This window comes from Salmo salar, chromosome 14, assembly GCF_965601325.2.
Source record: "Salmo salar chromosome 14, fSalSal1, whole genome shotgun sequence".
Taxonomy (NCBI): domain Eukaryota; kingdom Metazoa; phylum Chordata; class Actinopteri; order Salmoniformes; family Salmonidae; genus Salmo; species Salmo salar.
The window spans coordinates 68,433,065-68,450,879 of NC_138304.1; the positions used below are offsets into that span (position 1 = coordinate 68,433,065).

Genomic DNA, 17,815 nt, shown 5'->3' on the forward strand with positions numbered 1-17,815 from the left:
TCTGCCTCTTTCTGTCTCTTTCTGCCTCTCTTTCTCTCTGCCTCTTTCTCTTTCTGCCTTTTTCTCTCCCTGTCTCTTTCTGCCTCACTCTCTCTCTCCCTTTCTCTCTGTCTTGCTCTCCCTCTCCCTGTCGCTCTGCCTCTTTCTGCCTAGATCTCTCTCTCTCTCCCGGTGTCTTTCTGTCTCTCTCTCTTTCTGCCTCTCTCTCTCCTGTCTCTCTGTCTCTTTCTGCCCCTCTCTCTCTCTCTCCCTGTCTCTTTCTACCTCTCTCCCTGTATCTGCCTCTCTCTGCCTCTCTCTCTCTGCCTCTCTCTCTCTCTCTCTCCCTGTCGCTCTCCCTCTCTCTCTCTCTTTCTGCCTTGGTCTCGCTCTCCCTGTCGCTTTCTCTCGGTCTCTCTCCCTCCAACTGTATTCTCTTAGGTATGTTCTGTGTAGGGTGTAACCCTAATCTTCACCCATAGCCTTCAGATATAAACTGCTACAAAATCTCTCCTACTCACACGATCCGTTCTTTATTCTTCTGTCTAGTTTTCTATTCCTTGCTCTGTCTCTCCCGCACATTTTTCTTACTTTCTATCCCATATTTCTCTCCCTCCCTCTGTCTCTGTCTCTCTCTTTCCTCTGTGTGTGGTGCTGGGGCCATCCCAAAGGCATCAACAGCTGGCCACATCCTGTGCTCTCTCTTGCTCTCTCTCTCTCTGGTAGCAGAAATGGCCAGTCTACTGCAGTATGGAAAATGAATAGAGGCAGCACTGTGGGCTGTAGTGATGTATGTAGACTGAACAGACAGTGCATGGTTGGAGTATGCGTAGTACTTCTTAGACTGTATCATTATACACATATTATGTGTTATGGCTGTTGTATGTGTTATGCTTTAACCTTTAACATGAATCCTATGTTAACTGTATGACGTGTGTAGATGTACTGTATGACAGTGATGTGGAGAGGAAGTGTGTGTCTGTGTGCATGCTTAAGTGTGTTTGTGCATGTGTGTGTCTCAGGGTTAGCCCTTCAGTCTGTTTTGTGTTCGCTGAGGTGAACAGAGCATGCACACTATTGACTATTTAGCCTAACAGCTAATCCATACTGCCTGTCAGACAGACAGACACACACACACACACACACACACACACACACACACACACACACACACACACACACACACACACACACACACACACACACACACACACACACACACACACACACACACACACGTCATTGACAACTGACCTTTGCACACTGCTCGTGAGAAATTGGTTGTGGGATCAACTGACCAGCAGCCGCTGTCAATCAAGCGGTCCTGCTCGATACTCTCCCCTTCATTCTGCTTCATTACCTCATTCATGTTTAATATGGGGACTGGGATTGGATGGAGGGATTGGGGAGGGAGGAAGAAAGGAAATAAATATGTAGGGGAAGAGGTAGAAGGGGTAGAAGATGAGAGGGAGAAGGAGAGGGAGAAGGAGAAGGAGAGGGAGAGGGAGAAGGAGAGGGAGAAGGAGAGGGAGAGGGAGAAGGAAAGGGAAAGGGAGAGGGAGAAGAGAGAGGGAGAAGGAAAGGGAAAGGGAGAGGGAGAAGAGAGAGGGAGAGGGAGAGGGAGAGAGAGAAGGAGAGGGAGAGGGAGAAGAGAGAGCCAGAGGTAAAAAGGAGAAGCATACATTGAAATTTAGAGGTGAGTCTAGTTCAAACATGCACCTGCATGTGCACACACTTAACAGACAGTCATTCATACACAACACACACACACACAGTGATGATAGCCGTACCACACTGAGCCCTGGGCCTCAGCATGCTGGCAGACGCTGCCGTGTCTGTGTGTGTCTGTGTACCGTCTGTGTACCGTCTGTGTACTGTGTGTGTGTGTGTGTGTGTGTGTGTGGTCTGTCTGGTGTGTCTTTTAGCATCTCCAGGCCTTCGTTCCGGAGTGAGTGTGCATATGAAGTGGCTATGTTGAGCGTAAGAGTGATGTTTTGTAACAGATCCTATAGGCTAGATAGAGTTATTTGGCAACTTTAAGTGTCTTGAATGATACAAACCTTTTGAATGTCTTTAGAAATCAAAACATATATATGGGCTGCGTGGTGCGACTATAGGATAATGATGATTTGAGAAAGTCGCTCTGGTTCTTGCCTCCAGGCCGGACAGCTGTTCTCTCGTCAAGTGACTATATTATCACCCATCAGACTATTCTCAATTTAATATTTTTCTTTACTAATATGTCAAATTTGTTTCGATTTAGAATGGCCATTAGTAAATGGGCAGGAACAGGGGCAGGGGGAAAAATGCATGTCATCTGTATGCACTCAAATAGAGAATGGAGGCCTCACGTTTCCTCACAGTCTGTTTTTCAATGATGCCGGTGGGCTACTTCGGTTTTCTTTAGCCCAGCTGTGCTTAAACGCATGATACTGTTTAGATTTCATTTGCATTGCTGTCAGAGTGGTTAGAGGGACAATAGAGCCCTGAGTACCAGGCCACTAGGACCTGATGGTAGTTACTAGTGATGCGCCGATATGACATTTATGCACGATACCGATATCCAATATTTTCCTTGCCGTAAAAACCCGATACCGATCACCGATATTAAAACATTTTGCGGCCTTTTAAGCATTTTAGTACAGTTAAATAGTTAACACACATACCGCTGCGTCCATGTGTAAGGCACTGTATCTCAGTGCAAGAGGCGTCACTGGTTCGAATCCAGGCTGTATCACATCCGGCCGTGATTGAGAGTCCCATAGGGCGGCGTACAATTGGCCCAGCGTCGTCCAGGTTTGGCCGGGGTAGGCCGTCACTGTAAATAAGAATTTGTTCTTAACTGACTTGCCTAGTTAAATAAAGGTTACACACACCACACTGACCAAAAAGTTATTTTGTTGGCATTTACGTATGCCCCCGTTACCAGTAAAACGTAATCAAAACCTATTTCTTTCACTTAATTGTTGTGCTGTTTTGTTGTTCATTTGTTCAGTCATTTCATTCTCAACCAGGATTTCTATGGAACGCCGTTTAGGTCTTTGCGTGTCAAAAAAAAAAAACAGCCCTACGTGTGTGAGTGTGTGTGTGTGTGTATGTGTGTGTTTATGAGAGAGCAAAAGATACAGACAGAGGACAAAGACGTGTGTGTGTGTGTGTGTGTGTGTGTGTGTGTGTGTGTGTGTGTGTGTGTGTGTGTGTGTGTGTGTGTGTGTGTGTGTGTGTGTGTGTGTGTGTGTGTGTGTGTGTGTGGTGTGTGTGTGTGTGTGTGTGTAGGCTGGAACAGTGTGTGTCGCCTCAACTGCTCAATTAGATCCTGTTTTCCTCCAAATTGTATTTCCTCCATATTTCATGTGTAATATTTAACAACCTCAGCCCCCTCGGGACACAGGGGACCGGAAGAGCGTCTGTGAGGCGTCTGCAGATCACACACGCAAACAGTGCATGTATAGTGCACCCAAAGTGCAGAATACACACACACACACACACACACACACACACACACACACACACACACACACACACACACACACACACACACACACACACACAGTACACTTTATTAGAGTCATACTGCAGTGCACACTTTCACACTCTGTACATAGGCTTACTCTCTGTATGACACTCATCAGCTATCCACATGTAGAGCTTTAATAAAGGTTGTAGGGTGCTCTACGTGTAACCCTCACACTGATCAGAGCACATTTCAATGAGGGCTCACTGAAAATAATCGTACAATCAGACAAACTACCCTTTCATACATTCCAGTGCATATGCATGCATACATAGGGGAGAGTGGGGTAACTTGAGCCAAAAGGGTAAGTTGAGCCACCCTTGTTTCTAGGAAACCATACGGAAGATGAATCATTTGACCAAATATTTTGGCAGAGGTCATCATTTCATGGCGTGTGTGAAGGATGAAACCAACATGGAAAAAGTGGTAAGCAAGTTAGGTCCCCCCCAAAATATGAATTTGTTGTGTTAGAGGTTTCATGATGCTTGTATCTTAACCAAAGCAGACCATTTTAAGAATCTTCTATACATCCGTTTGGATCCCTATAAGCTTCAATATGAGGTCCTAAACCAGTGGTCACTAACCAGTCGATTATGATCTCTAAGGCATTCCTAGTCGATCACCAAACATTTCTGTAAAAATCCAACGATTTAAGCCTTGCATTCCAATTTTCTTTTATTTGTTCCGCGCTGTTGGCGGTAGGTGCACTTGATTCAGCAGCACTTTGAAAGTCATAGACTTTAAAAAATAAACCATCCAATGCGCGGTCTCCCTACTTCCACTCACGCTACAACCAGCACTGCAGCTGCAATTAATGAGTACAGCAAAGTGTTCTGACAAGCTTGCGTTGTTATTAACTTTCTCTGGTCACAGGAGTAACAACATTAATTGGTGCATGAGGCAGAAATAATGCAGTGCGACTTGAGTTTCGCCATCAGCTGGAGGACTGTGTCTCCTTTTCTCAGCGGAGGGAGGGAGAGAGGAGGGACGGTGAGTCAAGTGAGAGGCAAAAAAAGCTAATTATTATGCTCACTCAGCTGTACCTCACAAGTAATACAACAAAGTATCTATTACCAGTGTGATCATATACTTAACATTTTTAAATACCTTATCATTTCAAAAAGGTCTGAGAAGAACAACATTGGCAGGGCAATTCAAGCATATAGCCAATATACAGTGATAATGTATTGGGCCTAGTCTAGGCCTACTGCACAAACCTCATTGCTACAGAACTGTTTTTAATTGGTTAATGTTATGTTTCTTAAGTCATGTTCAAAAAAAAATATCTGAGCGGTAGATCTCGGCTTATATTTTGACAAAGTGATCTCGACTCAGAAAAGGTTGATGACCACTGTCCTTAACCTAGCATGAAAGTGCATCCTTGTAGCTGTGTGAGCTAATATAGTCAAAAGTTTTGCCTTAGGTTAAGTTGAGCCAATGGCAAGTTGAGCAAATGGAAGTGTTTTCTTCCCTGGCGTAATGCAAGGTATAATCACTGGGATATGAGGTAACAACAGGGCCTGGTCTATGTTAAATTTTTATTTTTTTAAGTACAACGTGTTTGTTAGGTGTTAAAGGGATATTTCAGGATTTTGGCAATGAAGCTCTTTATCTACTTCCCCAGAGTCAGATGAATTCGTAGATACCATTTGTATGTCTCTGCGTGCAGTTTGAAGGAAATTGCTAATTAGCGTTAGTACAGTGACTGAAAGTCTATGGTAACCGCTAGCATGCTAAACTTCCTTCATACTGGACGCAGAGACATTAAAATGGTATCAACACGTTCATCTGACTCTGGGGAAGTCCCGAAGTATCACTTTTAGCCTGTGTTAAAAGCGATTGTGATTGTGTCGAATTGTGTTTGGGAAATAAAGATACACATGGTTTAAAAATGGCAGTGGTAACATTTCATTCAGTACAGAAATTTGTAGGCTGCTTAACTTACCCTGTCCTGTGGCTCAATTTACCCAATACCGGGGTAAGTTGTGCCAAGCGACCACTTTGTTTTCAAAACTGTAATGTTTACATTAATTCTGATTATTTCCAGGGATACACAACATCCTGAAATACACTGAGTGTACAACAAATGATGAACTCTTTCCACGACATAGGCAGAAAGCTAGGATCCTTTATGGATGTCACTTGTTAAATCCACATTGAGACATGGATTGTGTATATGTGCTATTCAGAGGGTGAATGGGCAAGACAAGATTTAAGTGCCTTTGACCGGGGTATGGTAGTAGTTTGTTTCAAGAACTGCAACGGTGCTGGGTTTTTGAGCTCAATAGTTTCCTGTGTGTATCAAGAATGTTCCACCACCCAAAGGACATCCAGCCAACTTGACCCAACTGTGGGAAGCATTGGAGTCAACATGGGCCAGCATCCCTGTGGAAGGCTTTCGATACCTTGTAGAGTCCATGCCCCGCCGAATTGAGGCTGTTCTGAGGCCATCCCTGTTTTGAGTTGCAATTCAATATTAGGAATGTGTTCTGTACACTCAGTCAATATGTAGATATCTTTGTTAGAAAAAATGCTGTATTTCCCCAGACAGATTGATGCTGAATGTACAAAGTGGTGACATTTTCCCTACTCTCCCCCACCCACCTACATACATACTGACAGAGAAATTCATTCATGCATATTTCACACATTATTATATACTAAATCACAGTACTGTACATCCCACACCCATAATAAGAATGATACAAATGCTCACATACACTTAACATAACCCTTTACACACACACACACACGCACACACACACACGCACACACACACTCACATTCAATGGGTCATGAAGATGGCGTACAGAGAGGAGACATGCTCCATGTCCTGTTAGCAGACAGAGAACAGTCTGTTACTTCTGGCCCTGCTCCACAGACACACACACACACTTCCTCACTAATTCAGTAGGAGAGGGAAAAAAAGAGAGAGAATGACAAAGAAAAAAGAATGACAGAGACCGAGAGAGAGTGAGCGAGAGAGTGAGCGAGAGAGAGCCTGTTCATTTGTTATTGGAAACAAACTGCTGTTAAATGATTTATTTGTTCCCTTGCTTTAAGTAAATTCCCTCATTAAAAAACAGCAACAAACAAATAAGCATGACCCAGAGTGAGAGGAAGTAGGTCGCCAGGAACAGGCTCACTCCACTCCCACCACATGCTGGGGAGAGATCTCTCTCTGTCTCTCTCTAATGGATAAGTAGCTATACAAGTTCATCCAAAGACACATTATACACACTCAAATGATAAATAACACACATTGGCTCGTATCCACTAACTATCGGACACAGCCTCCGATTTGAGAAGATATAAGTATGTACACGAGCACACACAGAGACAGAAACACACACACACACACACACACAGACTGCAGTTTCAGCAGAACTGGCTAAGCTCCGTCAACAGGTGGAAAACAGCACAACAACGCAGTACAGTGGTGGCAAACGGAAAACAATGCCCCCTTTCACCCCTCTTATTCTCTAGTGTGTGTGTTTGTGTACAGTATGTGGTTGTGTATGTGGATTTTGTTTGGGAGGGTGCAATCTTCATTATGTATGTATGTGTGTGTGGGTCTCTATTGAATAGCTGGTGGATGTTTGCCTACAGTATGTGAAGGTGTGTATTACTGTAAGTGTGTGTGCATTTGTATGTATATTACCAGTCAAAAGTTTGGACACACCTACTCATTCAAGTTAGTTTTTTTCTCTCACTATTTTCTACGTTGTAGAATAATAGTGAAGACCTCAAAACCATGAAATAACACATATGGAATCTGTAGTAACCCAAAAAGGTTTAAACAAATCAGAATATATTTGAGATTCTTCAAAGTAGCCACCCTTTGCCTTGATGACACCTTCTCAAACTCTTGGCATTCTCTCAACCAGGTTCATGTGGTAGTCACCTGGAATGGATTTCAATTTAACAGGTGTGCCTTGTTCAAAGTTAACTTGTGGAATTTCTTTCCTTAATGCGTTTGAGCCAATCAGTTGTGTTGTGGCAAGGTAGGGGTGCTATACAGAAGATAGCCCTATTTGGTAAAATACCAAGTCCATATTATGGCAAGAACAGCTCAAATAAGCAAAGAGAAACGACAGTCCATCATTACTTTAAGACATGAAGGTCAGTCAATCTGGAAAATGTCAAGAACTTGGAATGTTTCTTCAAGTGCAGTCGCAAAAACCATCAAGCACTATGATGAAACTGGCTCTCATGAGGACCGCCACAGGAAAGGAAGACCCAGAGTTACCTCTGCTGCAGAGGATAAGTTCATTAGAGTTGCCAGCCTCAGAAATTGCAGCCCAAATAAATGCTTCACAGAGTTCAAGTAACAGACATCAACTGTTCAGAGGAGACTGCGTGAATCAGGCCTTCATGGTCGAATTGTTGCAAAGAAACCACTACTAAAGGACAACAATAAGAAGAAGAGACTTGCTTGGGCCAAGAAACACAAGCAATGGACATTAGACCGGTGTAAATCTGTCCTTTGGTCTGATGAGTCCAAATTTGAGATTTTTGGTTCCAACCACCGTGTCTTTGTGAGACGCAGAGTAGGTGAACGGATTATCTCCCCATGTGTGGTTCCCACCATGAAGCATGGAGGAGGAGGTGTAATGGTGCTTTGCTTGTGATACTGTCAGTGATTTATTTAGAATTCAAGGCACACTTAACCAGCATGGCTACCACAGCATTCTGCAGTGATACGCCATCCCATCTGGTTTGCACTTAGTGGGACTATCATTTGTTTTTCAACAGGACAATGACCCAAAACACACCTCCAGGCTGTGTAAGGGCTATTTGAGATGGTATGGGATATGTTGGACCGCAGAGTGAAGGAAAAGCAGCCAACAAGTGCTCAGCATATTTGGGAACTCCTTCAAGACTGTTGGAAAAGCTTTCCTCATGACGCTGGTTGAGAGAATGCCAAGAGTGTGCAAAGCTGTCATCAAGGCAAAGGGTGGCTACTTTGAAGAATCTCAAATATAAAATATATTTTGATTTGTTTAACACTTTTAGTTACTACATGTCTCCATATGTGTTATTTCATAGTTTTGATGTCTTCACTATTATTCTACAATCTCAAAAATAGTAAAAATAAAGAAAAAACCCTTGAATAAGTAGTTGTGTCCAAGCTTTTGACTGGTACTGTATGTATGCATGTATACACGACAACCCTGAAAGTGACACTCATTCAACAGCTCGCCGATAAATCCACATCAACATCCCAATCAATGCAAACATCAGCAATTTTCACATTTTAAAGCCTGAGCCTGTATCTCATCACTCACAGAGGGGTAAATAAACATTGGTCTGTACAGTCAAGACAGAGACAGGCTAGATTAACGGCAGCAATATTTTACGCTGACGCCCCTTGGGCAGGTAAACAAGACCATTGCCAGCAGGAGCAGAGGAGAGACGAGGCTATAGGAACTCTTTCATAAGAAACTTGTTTATGCTGTCTGTCTGTTGACGGTACTTAGAGGAGTGAGAAACACGATGGGCCGTTAAACGTTTCCACTGGCTTTATAATGGCTTGCATTCATGAGGTCGTTTTTGCTGGTTTTCAGCGTGCTTTACATTTAGGTGGTTGGGGGTGTGGGGAGTAGGGCCAGGACGATACCGGTATTGCAATATTTTGTCTGTGGCAAACATGAAAACACAAAGCAAACCAAACTCTTTGGTCCTTTTAAAATCTGCTCCATGTAAATATTGTGTCTTTTATACAGTAGCTTGGAGAATAAATCAATGTGACTGGATGACAAAATCAAATCAAATGTATTTAAATGTATTTATATAGCCCTTCTTACATCAGCTGATATCTCAAAGTGCTGTACAGAAACCCAGCCTAAAACCCCAAACAGCAAGCAATGCAGGTGTAGAAGCACGGTGGCTAGGAAAAACTCCCTAGAAAGGCCAAAACCTAGGAAGAAACCTAGAGAGGAACCAGGCTATGAGGGGTGGCCAGTCCTCTTCTGGCTGTGCCGGGTGGAGATTATAACAGAACATGACCAAGATGTTCAAATGTTCATAAATGACCGGCATGGTCAAATAATAATAATCACAGTAGTTGTCGAGGGTGCAACAGGTCAGCACCTCAGGAGTAAATGTCAGTTGGCTTTTCATAGCCGATCATTGAGAGTATCTCTACCACTCCTGCTGTCTCTAGAGAGTTAAAAACAGGTAGCACGTCCGGTGAACAGGTCAGGGTTCCATAGCCGCAGGCAGAACAGTTGAAACTGGAGCAGCAGCACGGCCAGGTGTACTGGGGACAGCAAGGAGTCATCATGCCATGTAGTCCTGAGGCATGGTCCTAGGGCTCAGGTCCCCCGAGAGAAAGAAAGAAAGAGAGAATTAGAGAGAGCATACTTAAATTCACACAGGACACTGGAGAAATACTCCAGATATAATAGACTGACCCTAGCCCCCCGACACAAACTACTACAGCATAAATACTGGAGGCTGAGACAGGAGGGGTCAGGAGACAACATAATGATGTTTGTTTCCAACATTAGTGCTGTTTTCCTACAGAAGTTAAAAACCCCTTCGTGTTTTGTTTCCTTGCCACGATACTAACGAGTATCGCAATACTGGTATCGTCCCAGCCCTAGCGGGGAGGTCACCTGAACTACCTAGCTCAGAACTTTGAAGGAATGGGTGTTGCATGGTACCCATTTTGCACCAGAATGTTCTCCACACATTCGATTGACACATGGTTGGGAACATAGGGCTCTTTTAGTAGCTCTGGAGGACTTTCTTTTGCTCAGATATGCACTGATTTCAGGTCAGCTCTGTCCAAAACCATCACAACCTGAACAGTTCATTTAAACCCTTAACAACTAATTTATGATCAGTTCTCTCTACCCACAGCCTTAACCATCTCTATTATATACATAACAACAAAACTGTCCCCATACCAGTTCTTAATTTAACAACACAAAACCACACTCATCTCAACCGTCAAATAGAGGGGATGCTGGTGCCTGAGCTAATCATGGCCTTTCACACCCAAACCACTGTAGGAATGATATCCAATCAGATGCCAGAATGACCACAAGCGTAAACATACATTGAGAGCAAATGTGTTGCTGGAATGAAGCAACCCATTGTAATGTGTCAAATCGTCATAATGCACGTCAAATACAGTTGGATTTGATTTGATTAAAAGCCATGAATTCCATTCTAATGCTATCATCCCCATATGCCTATACCAGAGAGGACAAAATATAGCACTTTTTGACCACCAATGCAATTATAACCCCAAACCACTAACCTTAACAGAAACCAAACTACAGATAAATAGTTTATGTACTAGGTCATCTTAGTTGACAATATTGCCACTTGTGTCAGATCCTTTCTAGCATGGCTTTCTAGCATGGCTTTCTAGCATGGCTTTCTACCAACAGTCTATCAACAGCCTCATGTCAAATCCTGAGAGGAATGTGTACACAGAATATGGGTACTGTTATGTTTATCTTATCTTTATCTTGGCCAGGTCGCAATTGTAAATGAGAACTTGTTCTCAACTTGCCTACTTGGTTAAATAAAGGTGAAATATATATATTTTTTTCAATGTTGCCGTTACAGTTGGATTGGCTAGAATGTCTTTCCGTGTGACTGACTGTACTTTTTGAAATGGAAACAAAAGAAGTTGATGTGGACCCTGTGTGGGTCTAACCAATAGAGAGTTTTTTTCTTCTTCTTCACAACACAGTCATCTAGTTCATGCAGCGGTCAGTGGCAATATAATGGTGTAGCTAAGATGTGGCTATGTCTTTCTATTGTACTCTCTAACGCAACACAGAACTCTGTTATATAACCGGTCTAGTCATTCCAACCATATTGTGTGTGGGCGTGTGTGCTTGTGTCTAAACGCCCAGCATGAATTGTGCCCAGACACACTGTTGTGTAGGCATCTTTACAGAAGCCTAATGTCAATAAGACCCCCTTTGACCCGAACATAATAGTCTTTTGACGCAAGAACTGCTACCTCCATGGTCAAAAACTGAGCCTTTGTAAAAGTAAAGGCTGCATTTTTTTGTCCTCCAACACCAACTCTCAATTCCTCTCTCTCTCCTCTCAGGTTTGATTACCAGGAGCTGCTCCACAACTCCACCTTCTGCCTGGTTCCCCGGGGTCGTCGCCTGGGCTCCTTTCGCTTCCTAGAGTCTTTACAGGTAGGATGCCAAATGCTGATCACAATGCACTAGCATGGTCCTAGAAGAATGCCAAATACTGCACCCAATACGCTAGCCTGGTCCCAGATATGTGACCTGTTTGTGCTGTCTTGTCAACTCCTATGACCAACTCCTGGGACCAGGCTACGAGTACGAATACACCTCTGAACTATCAAGATTATGGATTGACGCGTTTTGTGTTAGCAGTTACACTATTAGTATCATAGCCACGCTCTGCCCAACTATCGTATGAATATCCTTATGCGCTGTACTAACGTGTACAATTTAAGGTTAATAGTGGTGTTGGCTGATTTGCTATAAGAAAAAAATAAATATCATATTTGGAAACTAGAACATTGAAAGGGTTTACCTTTCATCAAAGTCCGCTTCAATAAACCATGTAGTTAATCAAATCAAATCAAATTTATTTATATAGCCCTTCGTACATCAGCTGATATCTCAAAGTGCTGTACAGAAACCCAGCCTAAAACCCCAAACAGCAAGCAAAGCATGTGAAAGAAGCACGGTGGCTAGGAAAAACTCCCTAGGAAAAACTCCCTAGAAAGGCCAAAAACCTAGGAAGAAACCTAGAGAGGAACCAGGCTATGAGGGGTGGCCAGTCCTCTTCTGGCTGTGCAGGGTGGATATTATAACAGAACATGGTCAAGATGTTAAAATGTTCATAAATGACCAGCATGGTCAAATAATAATAATCATAGTAGTTGTCGAGGGTGCAACAAGCACGTCCGGTGAACAGGTCAGGGTTCCATAGCCGCAGGCAGAACAGTTGAAGCTGGAGCAGCAGCACGGCCAGGTGGACTGGGGACAGCAAGGAGTCATCATACCAGGTAGTCCTGAGGCATGGTCCTAGGGCTCAGGTCCTCCGAGAGAAAGACAGAAAGAGAGAAAGAGAGAATTAGAGAGAGCATATTTAAATTCACACAGGACACCGGATAAGACAAGAGAAATACTCCAGATGTAACAGACTGACCCTAGCCCCCCGACACATAAACTACTGCAGCATAAATACTGGAGGCTGAGACAGGAGGGATCAGAAATGATATGATAATCTTGGACAGACTGTGTGGATTTACCACCCATGTTGATGTTTTGGTGAAGGAGCTGTGCTCATGGTTTTACCTACCAATAAACCTCCCAGACTCTTGTGTTCCCTGGCCATCTCTCTCTCTCTCTCAGTCTCTCAATGGTCCGGAAGCTTCCATAGGGTTGCCAGCCTGCCACACTGCTGATCTGAGCTGAATGGGCAAATCCACTGAACGCAGGGCTTGGCAGGGAAGCTCACTCTCACACAGCTAACTCACTCCTCCTCCGCACTCACTCCCCCGCTCTCTCCCTCCTTCTCCCTCTGTTTCTCTTCCCTCTCTTCCTCTGTCTCCTTTGCTTTTCCATTCAGGCCAGTCTGAGATTTGTAAGATCTCCTTTTCTCTTCGTGCCAGCCCAAGCCCACAAAAGAATGTGCAATTACCAGTGTGGTAGGAAACTTACTGCCAGCGTTCCAACTCTCGGTGCATACACTCCTGCGGGGGCACACGGACAAATGCCTGAGTACACACACACACACACACACACACACACACACACACACACACACACACACACACACACACACACACACACACACACACACACACACACACACACACACACACACACACACACACACACACACACACACACACACACACACGCACACACACACACACTACCCCTGATGCTCCTCTCTTCATCTCCCAATGCAAACAACCAAAAAACAACAACACACACATTCCCACATTTTTGAGCTGCACTGGGATGCAGTCAGAGGAATACTTCTTAGTCAGTCCACCTCAAAGCACCTCATCTCTGGGGAAGTGGCTCAGGCGAGCCCCAGGCTTCACGTCAGCTCTGGAGGCCTCAACCCTGTTACCTGGAGCGTAGCCTAGTGTATCTTAGCGTTGTCTACATGGCTGCCTGACTGAGGGCCGGTCTCTGGTGAGGCAACTAGTGGAGCTTCAGACCGCCAGAGGGGGAAGTCATCTGATCTCAGTCTGAAGCTGGTTCTGGCTGCTCTCCTGTGATTTAATTAGAAAAAGAAATAAAACCAACAGCCAGGACCGCAGCAGAGAGAGAGGGAGAGAGCTGAAAAAAGAAAAGTAGAACAACATCAAAAACCTGTCTGTCAGTAAACAAGGGGATATGGCAACATCAAACTGTTATCCCCCCTCCTCTCCCCATGTCTCTCTTACTCCCTCCCTCTCTCCATCCTCCCTGTGGAGTGTACTTAATTAGCAGACTAGGAGTTTGTTAAATCGGTGTGGTGTGAGTGAGTGAGTGAGTGAGTGAGTGACGCAGCAGAAGTTTTGTCTCTTTCTCTCTAGGGCCCCAAAGGGCTCCTGGGACTGGCAAGATAGTAGCTGTGACCCATGCAACCTCCCCAAGAGAGTGTCTCACACACACACACTGCATCATTGATTTGATTATCTTCTCAGACTGCCTTATTGAAGTACCAGCTGCTAGTATACGGTGCTATGTGTCAGAGACGAAGACTGGAAATCTAGACAATATATTTTTTTATTGAATGTCTACCACAAGCAGAGCACATGGACAACGGTAGCATTACCAATTACCCTGTCCGTTTTCCTGTCTTTGTCCGCTTGTCACACTGACTCAGTCTTTCTCCTTCTGTTTCCACTCGCTCGCTCTTTATCTCTCTCTCCATCTAGGCGGCGTGTGTTCCAGTGTTGCTCAGTAATGGTTGGGAGCTGCCCTTCTCTGATGTCATCCAGTGGAACCAGGCTGTCATAGAAGGAGATGAGAGATTGCTACTGCAGGTAACATGCACACGCACGCCCCGCACGTTCACAGCAGGCCTGGAATCAATACTGTTTGAACCCAGTTGATACAGGACATAACCTGACATCCAGCTAGCTAATGATCTGAGAAAAAATAACATTTTGGAAAGGACAAATTATGAAATTGAAATTCAAAATGGATTTGACCCAGAACAACGTTAGGCCGCAATGTGCACCCATATACACACACACAGACACACACATACGCTCGCATGTGCGCACACGCACACACACTCTTTCCCATCCCTCAGACACTCTGACCACCCACAAGCATACACACACACACACACGCATGCACGCACGCACGCACGCATGCATGCATGCCCCGGGGTTAGGGATGTGGAAATTGAGTTTTGAGGGAATAAAGCTGGTGACGGGAGGTTGAACGAGGCCAAGCACATCAGAGAGACAGGATATCATTGAGAGGTGAATCTCTCTTTCAGATCTAGAGATGAGAGGAGAGAAAGAGCGAGAGAGAGAGAGTGAGAGGGAGGAGATGGGAAAGGAGGAGGGAGGCCCTTTGCTTCCTCAGGTTCCAATCATTAGAAGACCTGCTATAAACTAGGTTCTAGGGGAGTCATCCGGCTACCTGACTGGCCTTTAAACATCACTGTAGAAGATGCAGACGTCCCTGCTAGGCTAACTTGATTTAATCATAATCAAATCACATGGCCATTTAGCAGATGTTTTTATCCAAAGTAATCGCCTGGTGTAGGCTTACAGGCTAGGTGAGTCAACTGGATATATATTTCCTCCTTCTCTAGCTAGCTGACACATTCATGGTATTTAGTTTAGGAGAGTGAACGGGGTGAGTGTGGGCTATTTTCATTTGGTGTCAATGGCGCGACCCCCCCCCCCTTTATTTTCCTCTAGTACAGCGTAGTGTCATCACGTAACTAGCCTGAAATGTTGGTTTCAGGTAAACCGTGTGTGAAGTAAGAGTCCTACCTCTGATGGAAGCAGTCTGCACTATAGACCCAGCTAGGTGAGCTAGGATAGCTGCTGGGCACCTGTCCTGAACCCTAGCTCTCCCTCTGACAAAATAATACCATTTCTAGTGGATTTTCCTCTGGCTGGGATGAAATAATGTAACTAGTGTCGGACCTGTCTTCCTCAATAGTACGGGTTATTGACTGTCAGAGCGGGTTGAGTCGAAAATAAACTGTTAGGGGCTGTTTAGGTGGTTCAAAGGGTTTACAACCTTTCAGGTAAAAATTGAACATTATACTGTTAGAAACTGCTATTCATTTACCAGGCAGTGTAGAGAGCAGTGTCGTTCTACGACGAACATTTCGTTCTGCAACATTCTGATGGTTTTAGCCTGTTGAGTACACGATTGACCTTGTCTGCTATGCTCTCCCTTTATCTCTCACCCTCGCTCTCTCTACCCTCTACCCTCTCTCCCTCCTTCCTCCTCCTCCTCCTCCTCTCTCTCCCAGGTCCCGTCTACAGTGCATGCGGTGGGAAATGAGCGAGTCCTAGCTCTGAGGCAGCGGACCCAGATGCTATGGGATGCCTACTTCTCCTCCGTGGACAAGATAGTCCTCACCACACTGGAGGTAGTTGATAAGGAGTGTAGGGTCATTAGGCACCAAATGGGAGAAAACGTACTGAAACAGGAAAGGACTATCTGGACCTTGTCCAATAAGAAATGCCTGTTTTTAGTTTTCTGTTGCAAAATGTTTTGCTGCAGTGTGCTCTAATGAACGACCCAGAAACTGAGAGTTCGATGGATTCACCTCACGTTCATTTGTATGGGATTTGATCGGATGTTTTGTTCTTATACTGACGCCAGCTGGTCGAAGTGAGGAAGTGCATGTACTTAAGCAACAGATAACTGCATTTGTATTCTTGAGGTGATTACTTCAGTTTTACACACACACACAGTTGGCCAGCCCATATGATCATAGATAATTATGGTTTGAACATATGGGTACTTCAGGGCATTCTAACAGATTAACATACGTAGCTCCCCTCAAGCCTCACCTTGTCATCTCTCGCTCTCTCTCTCTCAGATAATTAAGGACCGGGTTTTCTCTCACGTCTCCAGAAATAAGTACATGTGGAACGCCCTGCCAGGGGGCCTACTGGTCCTGCCAGAGTACTCCACTCACCTGGCCCACTTCCCCTTCTATTACCTGAGCCTAGGTAAGAAACCACACCAAACTGGACTGGACCGGTTCTGACTAGTTCATACCTACCTCACTAGACTGGCTCATCCATATATCCTCTATATGGTCTCTTCTGATATAACAAAAATATACATTTCATAAAGTTTCTAATTAGTACGCCAAGCAAATTTAATATTTGTCTCCTTCAGTAATATGTTACTGCTTTCATGCAGTATATGCAACGCTGTACTGTGCAAGGTAGATCGTAAAAGTGACGTTTCGTGATGTGGGTGTTCCCTGATACATAGCAGGTTAGGATAAGTAACATAGCAGGTTAGGATAACTAACTTGGCAGGTTAGGATAAGTAACATAGCAGGTTAGGATAAGTAACATAGCAGGTTAGGATAAGTAACATAGCAGGTTAGGATAAGTAACATAGCAGGTTAGGATAACTAACTTGGCAGGTTAGGATAAGTAACATAGCAGGTTAGGATAAGTAACATAGCAGGTTAGGATAAGTAACATAGCAGGTTAGGTGAATTTAGCTTGTCACGTTAGGAGACAGAGGTTACGGGTAGCAGAAGGGTTAGGGTTTGGATTAGCTACAATGATACAGCCACAGACCAATGGCGAGCATCAATGGTTATAACTTCACATCAAGAATTGCCAATATCAGAAAACGCCCCTAACTGCGGTCTGCAATTACACCCTTGTAAAAGTAGAAATTCTTCTCCCTTACCTTCTCCTCCCTCCTCATTCCTTCCTGCAGGGGTCAGTCCAGGTCAAGAGTTCACCGCCATCATCCATGCCGTCTCCCCATTGGTCTCCCAGTCTCAGCCAATCATGAAGCTGCTTCAGGTGGTCTCCAAGTCCAAATACTGTTCACAGGTGAGGGTGTTTTAGCGTGTCGGTGAATAAGAGGTCATAGGTAGCAAACAGACTGCTCTACATTGCTTCATTAAGCCTAATAACCCTTATGCTTATTGTGTCACACTCTATTCCCTCCCCCTTTCAGATCATCAAGCCTTTATGCTTACTGTGTCACACTCTATTCCCTCCCCCTCTAGATCATCATCCTGTGGAACAGTGAGAAACCACCGCCCCACAGGAGTAAATGGCCCCCCATGCCTGTCCCCCTCACTGTGACAGATGGTAGGAGGAAGGTGAGTGACAATGACGAGTCG

General features: G+C 44.4%; 1 protein-coding gene across 2 annotated transcripts in view; it reads left to right on the forward strand.

Annotated features, from left to right (window-relative positions):
• Nucleotides 1-17,815, forward strand: part of ext1c (exostoses (multiple) 1c) — a 101,046-nt gene that overhangs the window by 80,533 nt on the left and 2,698 nt on the right. For both annotated transcript variants that reach the window (NM_001165318.1, XM_082960656.1), the window contains 6 exon segments: nucleotides 11,574-11,667; nucleotides 14,391-14,498; nucleotides 15,959-16,078; nucleotides 16,535-16,667; nucleotides 17,401-17,519; nucleotides 17,699-17,794. In NM_001165318.1, the coding sequence (NP_001158790.1) occupies nucleotides 11,574-11,667; nucleotides 14,391-14,498; nucleotides 15,959-16,078; nucleotides 16,535-16,667; nucleotides 17,401-17,519; nucleotides 17,699-17,794 (670 nt within the window).